The sequence below is a fragment of the Haliaeetus leucocephalus genome, unplaced genomic scaffold, assembly GCF_000737465.1.
Source record: "Haliaeetus leucocephalus isolate CR32 unplaced genomic scaffold, Haliaeetus_leucocephalus-4.0 Scaffold830, whole genome shotgun sequence".
In the NCBI taxonomy this organism is placed as follows: Eukaryota; Metazoa; Chordata; class Aves; order Accipitriformes; family Accipitridae; genus Haliaeetus; species Haliaeetus leucocephalus.
The window spans coordinates 246119-260866 of NW_010973266.1; the positions used below are offsets into that span (position 1 = coordinate 246119).

Here is a 14748-nt window from a genome sequence, read left to right on the forward strand (position 1 = left end):
CAGCTGACGCCTCCGGCTTTTGTTTCCCCGCGACGGCTGCGTTTGATGAACTTGCGTGGGTGGAATTGGAGGCTCTTTCAGCAAATTAACCTCGACGGGTCACCTGCGCACCTGACGCCTCGGGGTGGGCTCGGGCTGTTGACGGTCTCGCAGTTCATAGCTCGGTGAGTTCACCTAGCAGCGAGGCTTCGGCCCCAGTTTGAAAAGGCAGTGGGTTTTTTTTCTTCTACAACCGGAGATAATCGCGAAGGAGTTTATGGTGGCGTTTTTATTGAACTGCTGGGGACCGGCATCTCTTGAATAGCTCATAAAGTTGTATTACTCTCTGTACGTTAGCACTCTAATACAAACTCCTAAATGCGGTTTTCCTCGGCTTGTATTGTGTTTTGATTAACGCTAGAACTGCATCCTATTATAGCAGGCTTTCATGTGAAAAATAACCCTGTTAATTGGCATGAGATTAAAAGGTAACTCATTAATAAGAAATGTGACAATTTAATAATTTCCCCATAATCCCCGATGCCCAAATTGAAGGGACAGACACAGCCATATTCACCATGATTAGTTTTATTGCTTGAGAACCAGAGTACTCATTTCTAAAGGCCTTCAAAGTTATCATGAGTTGAGTTCGCTTAAATAGAATTACTGTGTGGTTATAATGCAACATGGCACAATAACAATACAGAGCTGCAGACGCCCTTTGGGCAACAGTACTTAATATAAACCCAGATTGTACTGTTGAGAAAACACTCTGCAAGCGGACATCAAATCATTTTCAATGGTAGTGATTTATACCAAAATCAAGCATCAATCTAATGCCATCACGCAGTCCATGAACTCTGTAGTGTTCTAAATTAAATCAATAAAACATACATTTGTGTTTCATCAACAGACTCCCTAATCACCTTTTAATGTTGTATTTAGTGGTGGGAGAAAAATGTTCGTAACAAGATTATATTGTAGGCTGCACTGAGCTACTAACCAGGAAAATTTACAGTCTTTTTTTTTTTTCTTTAACGCTGTATAAATACAGTCTGTGTCCAATACAGTTGCTACCTGAAGCAGACTATGATTTTCTTCTCCCATGTTGTTATTGTTTCAATATAGAATACTTGGCACCATAAAACAGTAACAAAAGACGGACAAAAACAGTTTACAAAATTCGGGAAAGTTACACCCAAACCTAGCTAAGAACTTCACATTCAATCCTTAATATTACATAGAAAGAAGGGATTATAGGAGTAACAAAGTGAAACTGCTAATATATGTGCTATATAGTATGCTATATATCTGTATCCTGGATGGCACTGCTATATATTATTTATTATATAAATGTTGGTTGTTGATGTACACTTAACTAAACCTGCTAAGACTCCAACACTAACTGCTGATATGGCACTCTCAAGCATTCATATTGGAAAGTATATTTAGCGTAAGTTTTGGTCAGGTTTATAAATTATTTATATATCTGTGTATATATACACATACATACATATATATACACACACATATATATGTATGTATAGAAAGCAGCTGCTGTGTGATTCAAAAACCATGTAACATGGCAGTATAGTAAATAACATGAGAAAAAAATTATAAAAATGAAAAACAAAATACTAAAACTAAAACACAAACCATAAGCCTTGGTCAACAAAGAAAATACCATTTAAAACCATCAATATCTCTATCTATACAATCCAATGTACAAAAACCCCAAAGTGGTAAAGATATATAATGTTAGGCATGACACCCTTAAAAGTTTATAATATGCTGAAATAGCTTTTCCACATTGACAAACACTTAGTAAAAGTTGAAAGTTGTGAAATCTAAAATACATAACATCTCTGCTGTCTATTTAGAGTTTTGGCAACAGAATTGTGACATATATATAAAAAATAATTCCACATTTCTACTTGATGTCACATGAACATACAAGACAGTGAGGTATGTGAGGCTTTTCTCGAACAGAGTCCAGATGCTGAAGCATAGTGTACGATCAGCAGTCTAAAAATGTGGCACTCGGGACTTGATTTATCAATACAGTTGTTATGATTATGTATTTCAGTATACTGCGTATTCCTTCCCCTCCTTGCTACAGTGTGGTTTCACGGAAAATTTTCTCGTTTCGTAGGCATCTTTTTCCTGTTGCAGAATTGGCATTTTTTTAAAAAGAAAAATAAACACAGGGGAAATGATGTAGAAAATATAAACGTAAAGGAAAAAAAATGATATTTACCACCACATCACTGCACGACACAACACTTGTGCACATTTGCAATAGGTTTACCTGCCCCAGCAGCTATTCGAAAGGACAGGAACACAGGCTGCAGCAAGTTAGGGAAAAATAGAAGTTACACATTTGAAATAGAAACATTTTTTTTTTACATTCAGTAGTAAACACAACAAAAATTCCTCTATGGCTGGAAACAAAATGATGCAATAATTTTTTGGATTAATCTACCTACAAAATGCACAACAGAACTACATCATCTCCTTACAGATCTCTGCTCCCACTGAAATCTAAGGGAAAATTTGCCACTGATTTCTGCGGGAAGAGGATTGGCTCCCATACACAACTCCCTTTTATCATAGAATTAGCTCCACTGAAAGTGCCATGCCTAAAAAATTCATGTTAAGTACACTGGTGACAAAGGAAGCAAAAATTACTGTTTCTGAACTGGCTGTCCTTTAGCTGCTGACACACTGAACTTTACATTTTACTGGAGAAGTTAGGAAACTTCTGTATTTTAAGCTCTGACTTGGAAGATTCTGGACCAAATATCTTAAGTGCATTCTTCCTTAGGAAAACAATAATCTGTCTCACAAGAACTCTGACCATGAAAGTAAATGCAGGCATGTGTTTGTGAATTTGGGTTTATTGTGTATACATGCATACACACATGGAATTACCCATTATCCATCCCTGAATTATCATTCAAGAGCCTTAGCACTGTCTCTAGGACTGATACATTACAGTTTTCGTAGTTTACAAGTTTTTGCAAGTTTCTAGTTGCATTTTTATATGGGTTTTATATAGTTTTAGTATAGGCTTTCAGAGGTTACCTCCTGCTCCTCCATCAGCTTCTTTCAAAGAAGCAAATACTCAGTTTTGCTGTATTTCTAACTTAGCTTTCCATCTGGTATCTTCAGCAGAGAAGATTGATTGTAATATTAATGTCTTTTTCTTCACTTTAACAACTGGTATTTATGTAATTCTGTATCCTTTTTCTCACTTGTTGCTTAAATATGGAACTGCCAATACGTTGTTTTACTACTAAGCAGCTAGGCACCAACTTAATTGAAGCTATGTTTTGGAAGCAATTTTGATAGCCCAATGAAAATACTTTTGTTTCACAGGAATAGTTGTAAATGCACAGCCAGTTGCTCCTCTTCATTTTGTATTGTACCATGCTTTCATTCTAGTGCACATCATCCTGTTCTTTATTTCATTTCATACAAGTATCTACTCTAATATACTGGCTGATTTCAGTTGAATTCAACTTTAAAACATTTTCAAGGCTTTAAATTAAAAATAGGAGAGATATATAGTTGTCTTAAACATAAAATCAACAGAAACTAGTGCATACATTCTCCTTCCTAATAAAAGAAACTTCAAAGATACAATACTAAAATGTTTAATTTAATTACCTTGTGATCCCCCATGCAGACATTTGGCCCGATGTGGTCATATATTACTATTTTCTCATCATTTTCTGACTAGTTAAAAAAAAAAAACAAAAACAACACAACAAAACACTGGTCAGTTCAACTATTGTCCAGATTACAGAAACAGAAAGAAATACATAATTTATGCAAATAGTTCAAACCAGTTTCTGAATGAAGTGATATTAACACATCTTTGCTTGGCTTCTCCAGAGAAAAACTATGCAGAATAAACTTTTGTGTCCAGTACTGCTTGCAGTAATTTGTGCAATTTGTCCATGTAAAATAACTCATGAAATCACAGCATCTACTCCTTGCTTCTGGGACCTCAAGACATTTTAGTGAGTAACACCTGGATAGATGAAATGAATGACTCAGTTATGATTGCATTCCAGCCTTTTGCCAGTGAAATGCAGCTAGCACATTTGGCCAGTCCTTTTTTAAGAACAACACACAATTTTTATTGAATTAGGTGTGATATATGTTGTTCTTCCAATTAAATACAATCCACATTGCCTTCTAAGAGGCAATTGAGATTGATTTCATCACAGAGGTGATTTTAAATGTTCAGAGAGATGAATGAATGAATGATTTAGTTTATGAGTATAATCTTTAACCATTCCTATGAGATACATTTCTTCATCTGAAAAAAAGCATGAAGTGATTCTAAGAAAATCAGCAAATGATTTTCAGTCTCCATTATGAATTGCTTTCCTTTTGTTCCATGTCAAACTTTATCCTTATACACTGACTTCTTTAGCATTTGTAGCTTAATGAATAATAAAATGTACTCATCTTTCTGCCATTTGCAATAAACATGATTCTGAGAATCTGTTTTGATTCTTTAGCACAGTACTTCAGGAATAAATACAAATACATTGCCATACAAGACAATTTCTTACTATGCTAAACAATTCCTATCAGCTAATTAAATCTGCAATCTGCACACTCTCAAATCTCTAATACAATCATAGATGTGCTTTAAACTAGTTGGCAATACTAATTTATTTTGTATGAAACAGTCAAGACTTTCTCATCTGTAATCAGTCAAGTTTGACTGGGCAATAACTTTATATAAACAGTAGCATTTAGGACTATAAAGTTAAAACTGAATTATCTTTAATGCAGTAAGGAAGCTTAAGGTCAGATTTACTTTACAGCACGGTTGTCTGCCAAAAATATAAAAACATAACCTTCTGCATTGTATGCATGAGCACTTTCCAATATTTCAAGATCATAATGCCACTAGCATCGGAAGTGGGGATACATTCATCAAAAGCGACTTGATAATTTACAGAGGCAGCATAAAATTGTGGATTTTCAACTGCATAATCTTTAGACAGATAAACAAATTACAGCGGTGCACAAGCAGAAACAATATACACTTCGCTGAGCATTCATTACTTCATGCTATCAGGCATCAACACAACTCCCTAGCAGTGGGCAACCTTTGGTGTTTTAGGGCTCAGGAAGCATAAAATAACATGATGGTGAGGTAACCGACCATAGCATGATAGATGATGTTGCATGAAAGCTGTTTACAGCCCCATGTCTGTACAATCTGTAATGCCTACTGTGTAGCTGAACAGACTGTACAGTGTGGCAATTTGTGCGTACTATCTTTTCTTTACATAGGATTAAAATGCAGATTTACTAGAATTTTTGTTTGAAATAAAATATAGCATTCCTAAGACAGAAAAAGAAATTCTTTATCTGCCTACAAGAAAAGTTAATAAAGCAAAATAATTACCTGCATAAGAATATTCCATAGCTAGTTACAACTGAAATTTCTTTAAAAATTCATATACATTTACGTTTTAAGGATTTTTTTACAGCATAAATGGTTAATTAAAATTTGCTTTTGCTTTCTTCATAGTTCCTTTTAAAGCTTCAAAGCATAAGTCTCTGCAATGGAATAAATTCTCAATGGCAAGGCAAACACTGATTACTGTGTAGAACCACAAACACTTGTAAGATCATTTTCTCTATCAATTCAGCATTCTTTTCCACTGAATATTTTCATTAAGTTTTATGGGCCAGAATTACAGTTTGGTTTTGAGCTGGATAAGCTAACTCCTTTATTGGTATAGACTCACTGAGTTAAACAACCATGCCAGTTTGGCCTCATGTACATCTGTAATTTTGCATATGCGTTTCTGGAGATGTCCGAAACTGCATGCTCATAATTTGCAAATGCAAAGCTGCAGAGGCAAAATTATATGCATTTTTTAAATGTAAGCTTTGAATGATCCAACTGACTGCGTTTCTGTTCCATAGAGACTGAGAATTGGGCTGAGTGACGTCACAGTTACAAATTTCTTTAATGCTCTAACTTTGTTTTCCTTTGTTTAATTTTCTCCCATTATATCCAAGTTATACCCCCCCTAGATAATCTGGAAGAATTCCTTTCCCTCTGCACTGTTTACACTCTTCAAGCCTTTGTGTACACTTCTATCTCCTTATTCATAGCTTTAAAAAAAAAAAATCTTCCCTCATTGGCCACTCTTTCCATGGTTTTAATCCTTTGTTCTTTAGGAATTTCATGGGCGCCAAGTACTATCTGTAATATTTTGGGTAACGTAAAGTCTCACTTTTTCATATGATATTTCTGTATAAGAAAATCAAATAACACTGATTTTGACATTACTATTTTACTATAAAGCCTGTATTCCTCTTAGCGTCACGATTTTTTAAATTAAATACTGCAGTACATGCATTGTCTAAAATTTTGGGCAAAACTTCAAGATACCATGCAGACACTTCTTACGTATTAAAATGCGTGAGGAAATACATCGAATTGAAATTTGAGTAGCTATGGAAAAAATGTTCTCAGCCTTTCAGTGAGTTTTATACTGCAAAGCAAACAGTCTAATCATGAGATAAATAACCCTGACAAGAGAGAGAAACAGAAGGTTATAAACTTCAGGAGAGCAAGTTTCAAGGGTTTCATTAATTTAAACAGAAAAAAAACAAACCCAAGAAGCTGTAGAATATGGATTTATTTGCAAAGATTATTTTCTGCAATTCACTCCATTAGTTATACAGAACATACAAACAGACACATGACTTTGGGCAGTTTGGGGTTTGGTAAGGCTGTTATGTATGAGACAGTCATACAGTCTGATCAGCAAGATAACCTCAATGAAACAGTTCTGAAAAGTTACTGTGCATTCATTCTTGCATTGCGCTCATGGCCATGGCTAGCACAGTGGGAAAAATTTAGCTCAGGGCAGAAAGGCATGGGTGAGATCTCCTTATATCATAAACCGATTTCCTGATGTGTGCTTGGTCCTTTAGAACAACTGATAGCCAGCGTAAACAGGACTAGTCTCCAGTTGCCATGAACAAGCACACAGGAAAAAACAGAGGCAGTGTAAGTTGGCATACATAACTGGCTGACCTGGTTCAGTGTTTCCACAGAAAGGAGGACAGCAGAGCGGAGTAAGCAGGAGAGAAAGAAAACAAGAGAAAAGGAAAACTGGAACGCTCCTGAACTATATTTAGGTCATTAACGTTGGACAGAGCATCACCAAGTTTACCTTACACCTATACACTAAAATCCCAAGAAGAACTATATGTTCTAAAAATGGTGCACAATCGTATTTTTAAAGCTCTAATTGAATGTCTAAATTTAGGCACTTAATTGGTGTTCCGAAGTTAGGAGCCTACCTGCTGGAGACTCTGCCTTCATTCAGGGGACAGTGATTGGAGATTTAGCCCATCTAGGATCTGACATATTATTGGGAAATCCAGTTCTCACCATCAGCAACAGAGGGAACCTAAATCTACCATGCTTGTAACTCAGGTACCCCAAGCCATTGCCATACAGGTTTTGCTTTCAATAGCATTACTGCTCACTCAGCGGGCACTCCTAGTTACTTCTGTCTGCATCTGTGCTGAATCCTTAGTAAGGGCAGTGCTGTTACTTATGTTACTGTATAGTGGACTGGATTGGGGGACTGATGGAGGTTTTTTATTTCTTGCTATTCTTTTTTAAGGCAGGCACAGTCTCCCAGTGCTGTACATCCCAGTACAGCACTGACAAGTACAGAAGCAGCACAGGAGAGACGACAGGCAGCCAGCGTTGGCAGCTCAGATACCAAAAGAAGCGTTTGTGAAAGCTCATGCTTTGGTAACTGCGAACGGGTTGACTGGGACAAATCCACATTCTCGGGTGGAAAGCACTGGAGGCCTAACAGTTTCTTATTGCCATGGTATGCTGTCTCCAGCTTGGCGAGTGTTTGCTGCTGGCAACTGGAAATTCAAGGGAAGCAGAAGTGTCTCAGCCCTACCTACCTTTGTTGAAGATAAACACAACGTGGAGGCAGCAGGGTGGCTGCAGGTCCGTACTTACTTTCAGGATGAGCTCCTTGGCTGAGTGGGACATAAGGATTCTGTCGCACCAGGCTGGACATCTCGTATTCATGTACTGCTTTCCCTGGCTAGAGTCCTCGCTGTATGGATAACTGCAAACAAATCACCACCACAACCATCAGCAACTTTTTGCAAAGCAGCCTGAAACCTTTGGCTCAAATGACCACACTAATTAAAAAATTTAACTGGCAAAAAGCAGCTCTTTTAGACACCTCTCATACTTATTTATCTTTCTTTTCTCCTCCCCCTTTCTTTCCCATGTGCTCTTTCTCCATTTCTTGTCTCATCTCTACAATCCTACCTTAGGCCAGCATGTTAAGACACACACAGTTTCAAAACTCTCACCTCCTACCTTGCATTTTCACACGTGAGAGTGTTTAAGACTGCAGACTATTTATCTATGTGAAAGTATGAAAATTAGTTCAACTACAACTCGAGCACAGAGTAGGCTGTTGGCTATGACTATGGAAAATGAATAGGCAGAAGAAACCTAGGGAAAAAAAAGGTTCATCTCATGGGATTTCTTTGCAGGATTCTCTCAAGGAGAGCTATCCAGGAATAAGTTAACAGAAAACAGTTCAGAACACTGGGATCTCTGCAGCTGTACACAAACCCCACCTGTATGGACTCTCTAAGGCTGACAGGAAGGAGGATATGACAAGAAAGCAGGCTTTTCAGGGGATATCTTCAGAACCAAGGAATTACAAATATGGTTTAAGGAAAATGATGCTGACTACGTAAGATTCTATACCTTTATATGAAATTGTGTTAACAAAAAGTAAATTATTTTGTAAAGACATCTGGAATAGAAGCTGATTAAATAGCAGTCATGCTGTGGGGTCATTATAAATGTGCTATGGGATCTCCAGCGCATTCTAACTTAGCTTTAAAAGCCAACAGGAAGTGTTTATTTTAACCCAGGGAACAGCCTAAAATAAGTTAACTCAACATGCCTGTGTGAGCCCACAGACTGAAATAATCTAAAGCACCTGAAGTGGCAACCTCTGGTTCAACGGTCAGGAGGCTCAGACCAAAGTTTTTCTCGTTTTATCCAACTGTTCTCACTAGTTTAATATGACAGAACTTTGATGATGGCTCATCATGCTGTGAGGCCCACTGTTTTCCCAGACCATTTCCAAAATGGCATGGCTAGGTAGCCAAAGAGGGGGTTTGCAGAAATCCAGAGGGTTTGTGACAGGCTCAATTTCTTTATAATTGTTTTTCCACAAAAACCATAAGGCTGGTGCTTATTATCTACATATGTATGGGTGGGTGTATTTAAAATGACATTTGCATTTTATTCTGCTCATCACTGAATTCATAAAGGAAATACTGAGGTTTTCCTGATATGTGTGTTAAAATAAAATCTCTGCTATTGTAACAAAAGGGTTTGCATGCTTGAAGAGAAACTTATTTACCACCCTACTTGGTGTGATACTCTGAAACTGAGACATATAGCTTTCTACCAAATGGGTTTACAAGCTACACTGCCATTAAAAGATTAGCCATGGCAAACATCCAAGAAAAGCGTACTGAACATATTGGAACAAACCAGTGATCTCAGTACCTTTTCCACCTCATCAAACCTAACAAGACTCATTTTCAAAACATATTATGAGAATTCAATTTGCTGCTTCACTGACATACAGAAGTACAGCTTATTTCTGAGTGTCTGTGAAATATTTTGATGATGTAATACTATTGGTAGTAGAAGCTCTTTGTTTGCAATTTAAGGGTTGACTTTTTCTGGAAACCTCTTACTTTAGTTACTCAGGAACCCCACATAACTGAAGTTACTTTTTATGACATAAGGTGTAATAATCTATCACATTTCATATGATCCTTCCTTTTACAGCATTAACTATATGGCTTTTAAAGTATGAAGTTCTGTACCCGGAGTGATCTGTTACTGCTATGTGTTACAGCACTTCATCCAAGAGCCTATATTCTGCGAAATGGTATTTATCCATTTGCTTTATTGATCTTAACGTTTTCACAGGGTGAAAACTTCTGCCAATTTTTCAAGGTCTTTAGCGCTGATCACCCAGTCAAGAAGTTACTGTAGTTTACAAATCTTTGACAAATCAGATTTCTAATGGCTGGGACAGAGATGAAAATAAATGCTGCAAAAGTTATCCAGACAAAATGATCTGTAGGTAATAATTTAATACAATAAAGTGGGGCAAGCTCTTTTTATAAAGCAGCATCCTTCCTTCAGGCCAGAAGTGTGGAGCACTCTGTCTTGCTGCACTCCTGTGAATAAGGCTTCTCCCTCCCCACCACTGCCTCTTTGGCTTGTGCAAGTCTCACTCTCAGTGAAATGCTGACATAGACATATTAAAAAATCCTAACTAGATACACCGCCCCCAGAATAAGAACTATTTGATCTCTTCCTGCATGCTCTAGAAGGGTCACAAATACTTTGGAATAAGCAGGCTTCTTTTGTAGATGGGCTCAAAAAGTGATCATAGCTGAATATGACTCAAAATTGCTGGGAGGGATTCTTTTTTGTGACTAAACAGGTTTTGGGGATAGGATAGTTTCATTTATTATATGCCATTTATCTTAAACAGATTTTTGCAAAGAAAAGCTCTATTAGAGGTTTCTAAGAAGACTCTCACTGAAGAAATCTTCATGAAACATACTGCTGAACGTATGCTATTCCAGAATAAAATTTTTCAAACAACATACACTCCAGTAGTTGTCTCCATCATCCTGTTCTGTAGTTAAATGAACAGCGGAATGAAAATAGCGTGACTGTTTCCAGAATGGAATCATCTTCTTGTGAACTCTGAAGCTTTTACTTGGTTGGAGCATTTATAAGGGTTTTCTTATAACCTATATAAGGTTATAACCATTTATAAGGGTTTTCTTATCCACCTGTGGATACTCTGGTGTCTCACATGATGTAACCTCGTTCAGATGCCTTCCCACCAGCTGATGGGACTTAAAACCAGTCAATAGGAGTAATCGAAAGAGGAGACAGACAGATGCATAAGCATTTCAGGAAGCCAGGCTGATGATTCTGGTGCTGCTGTAACAGAAAGATGTTGCAAAAATCAAAGACACAAGGAAGATGCCTGAAGCCTCAGAACTGCCACACAGAGCAGCACTCAGTTTCAGTCTTGTACACAAAATCTGTCACCAGAATGCAGCCTTTGAGCATGCTCCTGCACTCCCTGCAAACACACATCTCCCAAAGCTAGCAAACTTGGCCCCGCAACTGTGAAGGCTGCAGAGTGCCCACCAGGATAACTAACAGGAGAGCATGTATTTCAGAAAAAGCAGGACATAAAGACACAACACGTATTTTGCTTCTTCCAATACAGCAAGTGCCCAGATAGCACAGACTCAAGATGGTACTCAAGAGACTGGAAAATATTTTCCCCATCTTCAATGGGCTAACCAAGATACAAGTGTGCTAATTTTATTACTAACTTTTTGTTCTCTCTAGGGTGGCTTCATAATTTACCTCCTCTTTTCCTTCCTTTCAACCCAACCTCTCACTTGCCTCTTTGAAATAAAGCATAAATAGTCTCTTTTAAAGAGTAACGTAAATTTAAATTTGTGTGCATGCCAAAAGCAGAACCATTCTTGTAATACACATCTTCCAAAAGACATTAAGCATAACATTGCCTACTATCAAGTGCATTAAAATAGCTTTGTTTTGCTGACATCTCCAGCCTCCACTCATTCCATGCAAGTAAGGAACTCACAGTTCTTAATTCAAAACTCAGTTAATCTAGTTAACAGATTTTCTGATCTATGAATTTATACAACAATTACAGGCTTGTTAAAAACAGCTGCCGATCTGATAAAAATAATTTCAAGGACTCTACACCAAATAATCAAACGTTAAAATTTCCAGTATTAATCTCCCAGAGGGTAAGCATCGTGCCACCTTTCTGTGCATGCATTATTAGTCTTGACCATCAGAACTGTGACTGTGGCAGAGAAAAGGGGAGAACCAGCTCTCTCAGTCCCATGACTAGACAGCAAAGAATGTCTTTTTTTTTTTCTTCTTTCAGTAGCATTCTGCCTCAATCACAATCTATCTTCTGCAATGTACACGAAACAGTGATCTTGAGAATGAAGAGTGAGTGCTCATGTAAAAATAATGACATAACAGATAAAGGCCCCTAGGTACCACTGAAATATAAAGGATAAATAGATATAATGCTAACACATACAGGTGCTATAGATCAGTTAAGACTGTACAGACTTCCTAACTTTAGTATTCAGTATCGTTACTGACTTTTTTTTTACACACACAATATCATGTATATTTAAAGATACAAATAGAAAAATGGGGAATTCCATGTGGAACAACTTTTCTGCCTTGCTTAAAACAGTGGCAAAGTTGAAATTTAGGACCTTAACCACTCATGTTAGCTGAATAACTAATAGCAAAAATAGTCTGTTATTCTCTGCATATGCCAGCCAGTAGAGTTATGCAAAATATACTTTGACTGTATATGCCTCTGGATGATGGACAGACGGGCAGTACTGGAGCATCCATGCGAGAGGCTTGTACGATTTATCTCCAGTTGTTCAGGATTTATTTTTTCTCAAGATACTCCTTCTAGCTGCTTTTCTACCTTATTTCCCAAACTTTTGTTTCAGTTACACTAATTTCATTTAACCAGGATTACTGTCAGGTGGGTTTTCTGAGTCAAACTTCCAAAAGGTACTAATTTAAGCAACTTCATTAGTATAATGCTCAATGTTGTCAAAATTTAACGAAACGCTTCGAGGAATTGTTAAGTAATTGTTAAGGAGCAGGCTGTCCAATGAACTACTAGTATTACAGTTAATAAGGATGAGAGCAACTCAGCAACTGTTCGGGAAAAATAAACCATTAAGAGTATCAGTAATATTATTGCACTCCTGCTGTTGACAAGTATTGTCAACGATGATTGGACACCTTTACAAAAATACTTACTTCAGGGTGAAAAGTCTTCTGACATCATAAACCATCCTGTCAGCAGTGTCTTAACTCAAAACACAAGCTAACAATACTGTGTATATAAATGTCTCCTTAACTGGCATTTCCAGTCAGGAAAAATGCTCCTAATGAACCCTTCTCTTGTGTAAGAACAGATAAAATGTGTTACTGAGATGGGTGAAATGTACTTTCTAACAGGAAACGATTAATTCGCTTTGGAGTGTTATTACCTTTAAAAGCTGTCACACACAGTTCTGCTTTCCAGCTCATTTTTGCACATAGTGAACGGAGTGAATATGCCTTGCTGCTGATAATGCGTTTTGGTGTTGCTTTAGGGATTCTGCTTTCTATGGTCTAGACATTTCCAGTAGTGTTGTAGGAAGTGTGACAATACCCAGTAGGCAACGGTGGGGAAAAATTAAGCTATGTAATCTTTTTTAGTACATTAAAGGTCATTATGAAAAACTGTGCATCCTATGTCTAGATTCATATGCAGATGTTAAGGCAAACTTTATAATGTTTCAGGGCGTGGAAATACCTCCTATTCAAAGACCACTTGTTTTCATCTACTAATTGTCCCCAAATTTAGTTCACTAAACTGTTTCTAATAGAAAATATTTGAGATAGAATGGAATTATAAAGTATCGATGAAAACTGAGCTCTTTATGAGAAGAGCTGAGACACAGTTTAGATTTGGTCCGTTTTATTGGTGAAGTTGGGTATGAGTCCTCACATTTACTAAACCTTCTCTCCCTTTGTCTTTCTATTTACATATGATATTGAGAGAGAACTTCAAAAGAGGAAAAATCCCAACCACTTTTAATCAGAAAATTATTTACTATTTTTGTATTTGGTAAGAAAATTTACCTTTAGTTCTGACACACTTTCAGATTGTCTAAGATGCTTTTACCAGAAGCAAGGACAGTGAATGTAGGCTGCCAGTTCAAGTTTTGCAGACTTCGAAAGTTGTAAGGCCAAAGATATAAATAAAAATATTTTGATATTTTTAATTGACAAGGTCCCAACTCAGCATTAGCGTGAGCTAGTACACGAGTGTGATTTCAATAAAACATCATTCGACCAATCAAACTACAACATCTAATTTTTGTCAGCTTCCAGATCGTTAGTTTCTTCCTCCAAATTGAATTACCATTTTATATTTCCCTGAATCTGAAAGGGAGAGATTTGGGTTCCCTAGTTCTCTTCCTAACAAATGACCCCATGTAATTTATCTTCGTGTGCTCACTTTAGGCAGCAGATAGTTAAAGCTAAGCAGTAAGACAAGTTACTGTTTGAATTAAATTAGCTGCTTCATATACACCAAAATACTAATAAGCCTTCATGATGCTCTGCCGAGCTAACTGGCCATGATATGCATCTCACTTAAGCCAAATCAGGAGGGTAAACACAGTCCTGCAAACACAGTAGTTAAAGTACAATGCGTTAAACAGCTGCTACTTGCAAAGGCTACACTAACACCATGGTGATGACGCCAACAATCAAGAGTCAAAGGTGACAATAAAAAGGGGGGTCACCCAGGCAATCCCGCAGCACAGGGTAAGAAGGGTAAACAGGACTCAAGCCATAACTCCGGGCACAACACAAAACAGGAAGGTTAACGAAATGATGTTTTTCACTGAATCTTTCCTATGGATTTACGTTGGGCATATTGCTTTTTGGCTTAACATACTTCTTTGGGAAATACATGTCTATAATATGCTTCAGAGTTAACATTTCTGTATCACCAGTGTAACTCTGAACCTTTT

General features: G+C 37.2%; 1 protein-coding gene across 1 annotated transcript in view; it reads right to left on the bottom strand.

Moving 5' to 3' along the window:
• Positions 1–551: 551 nt before the first annotated feature.
• Positions 552–14748, bottom strand: part of INPP5A (inositol polyphosphate-5-phosphatase, 40kDa) — a 198356-nt gene continuing 184159 nt past the window's right edge. The window contains exons 13-16 of the mRNA XM_010582007.1: positions 8018–8129; positions 3649–3717; positions 2237–2324; positions 552–2142 (exon numbers count right to left, since the gene is read on the bottom strand). Coding sequence (XP_010580309.1) covers positions 2244–2324; positions 3649–3717; positions 8018–8129 — 262 coding nt within the window. The 3' untranslated portion in view covers positions 552–2142; positions 2237–2243. The remainder of the gene's footprint in view (positions 2143–2236; positions 2325–3648; positions 3718–8017; positions 8130–14748) is intronic.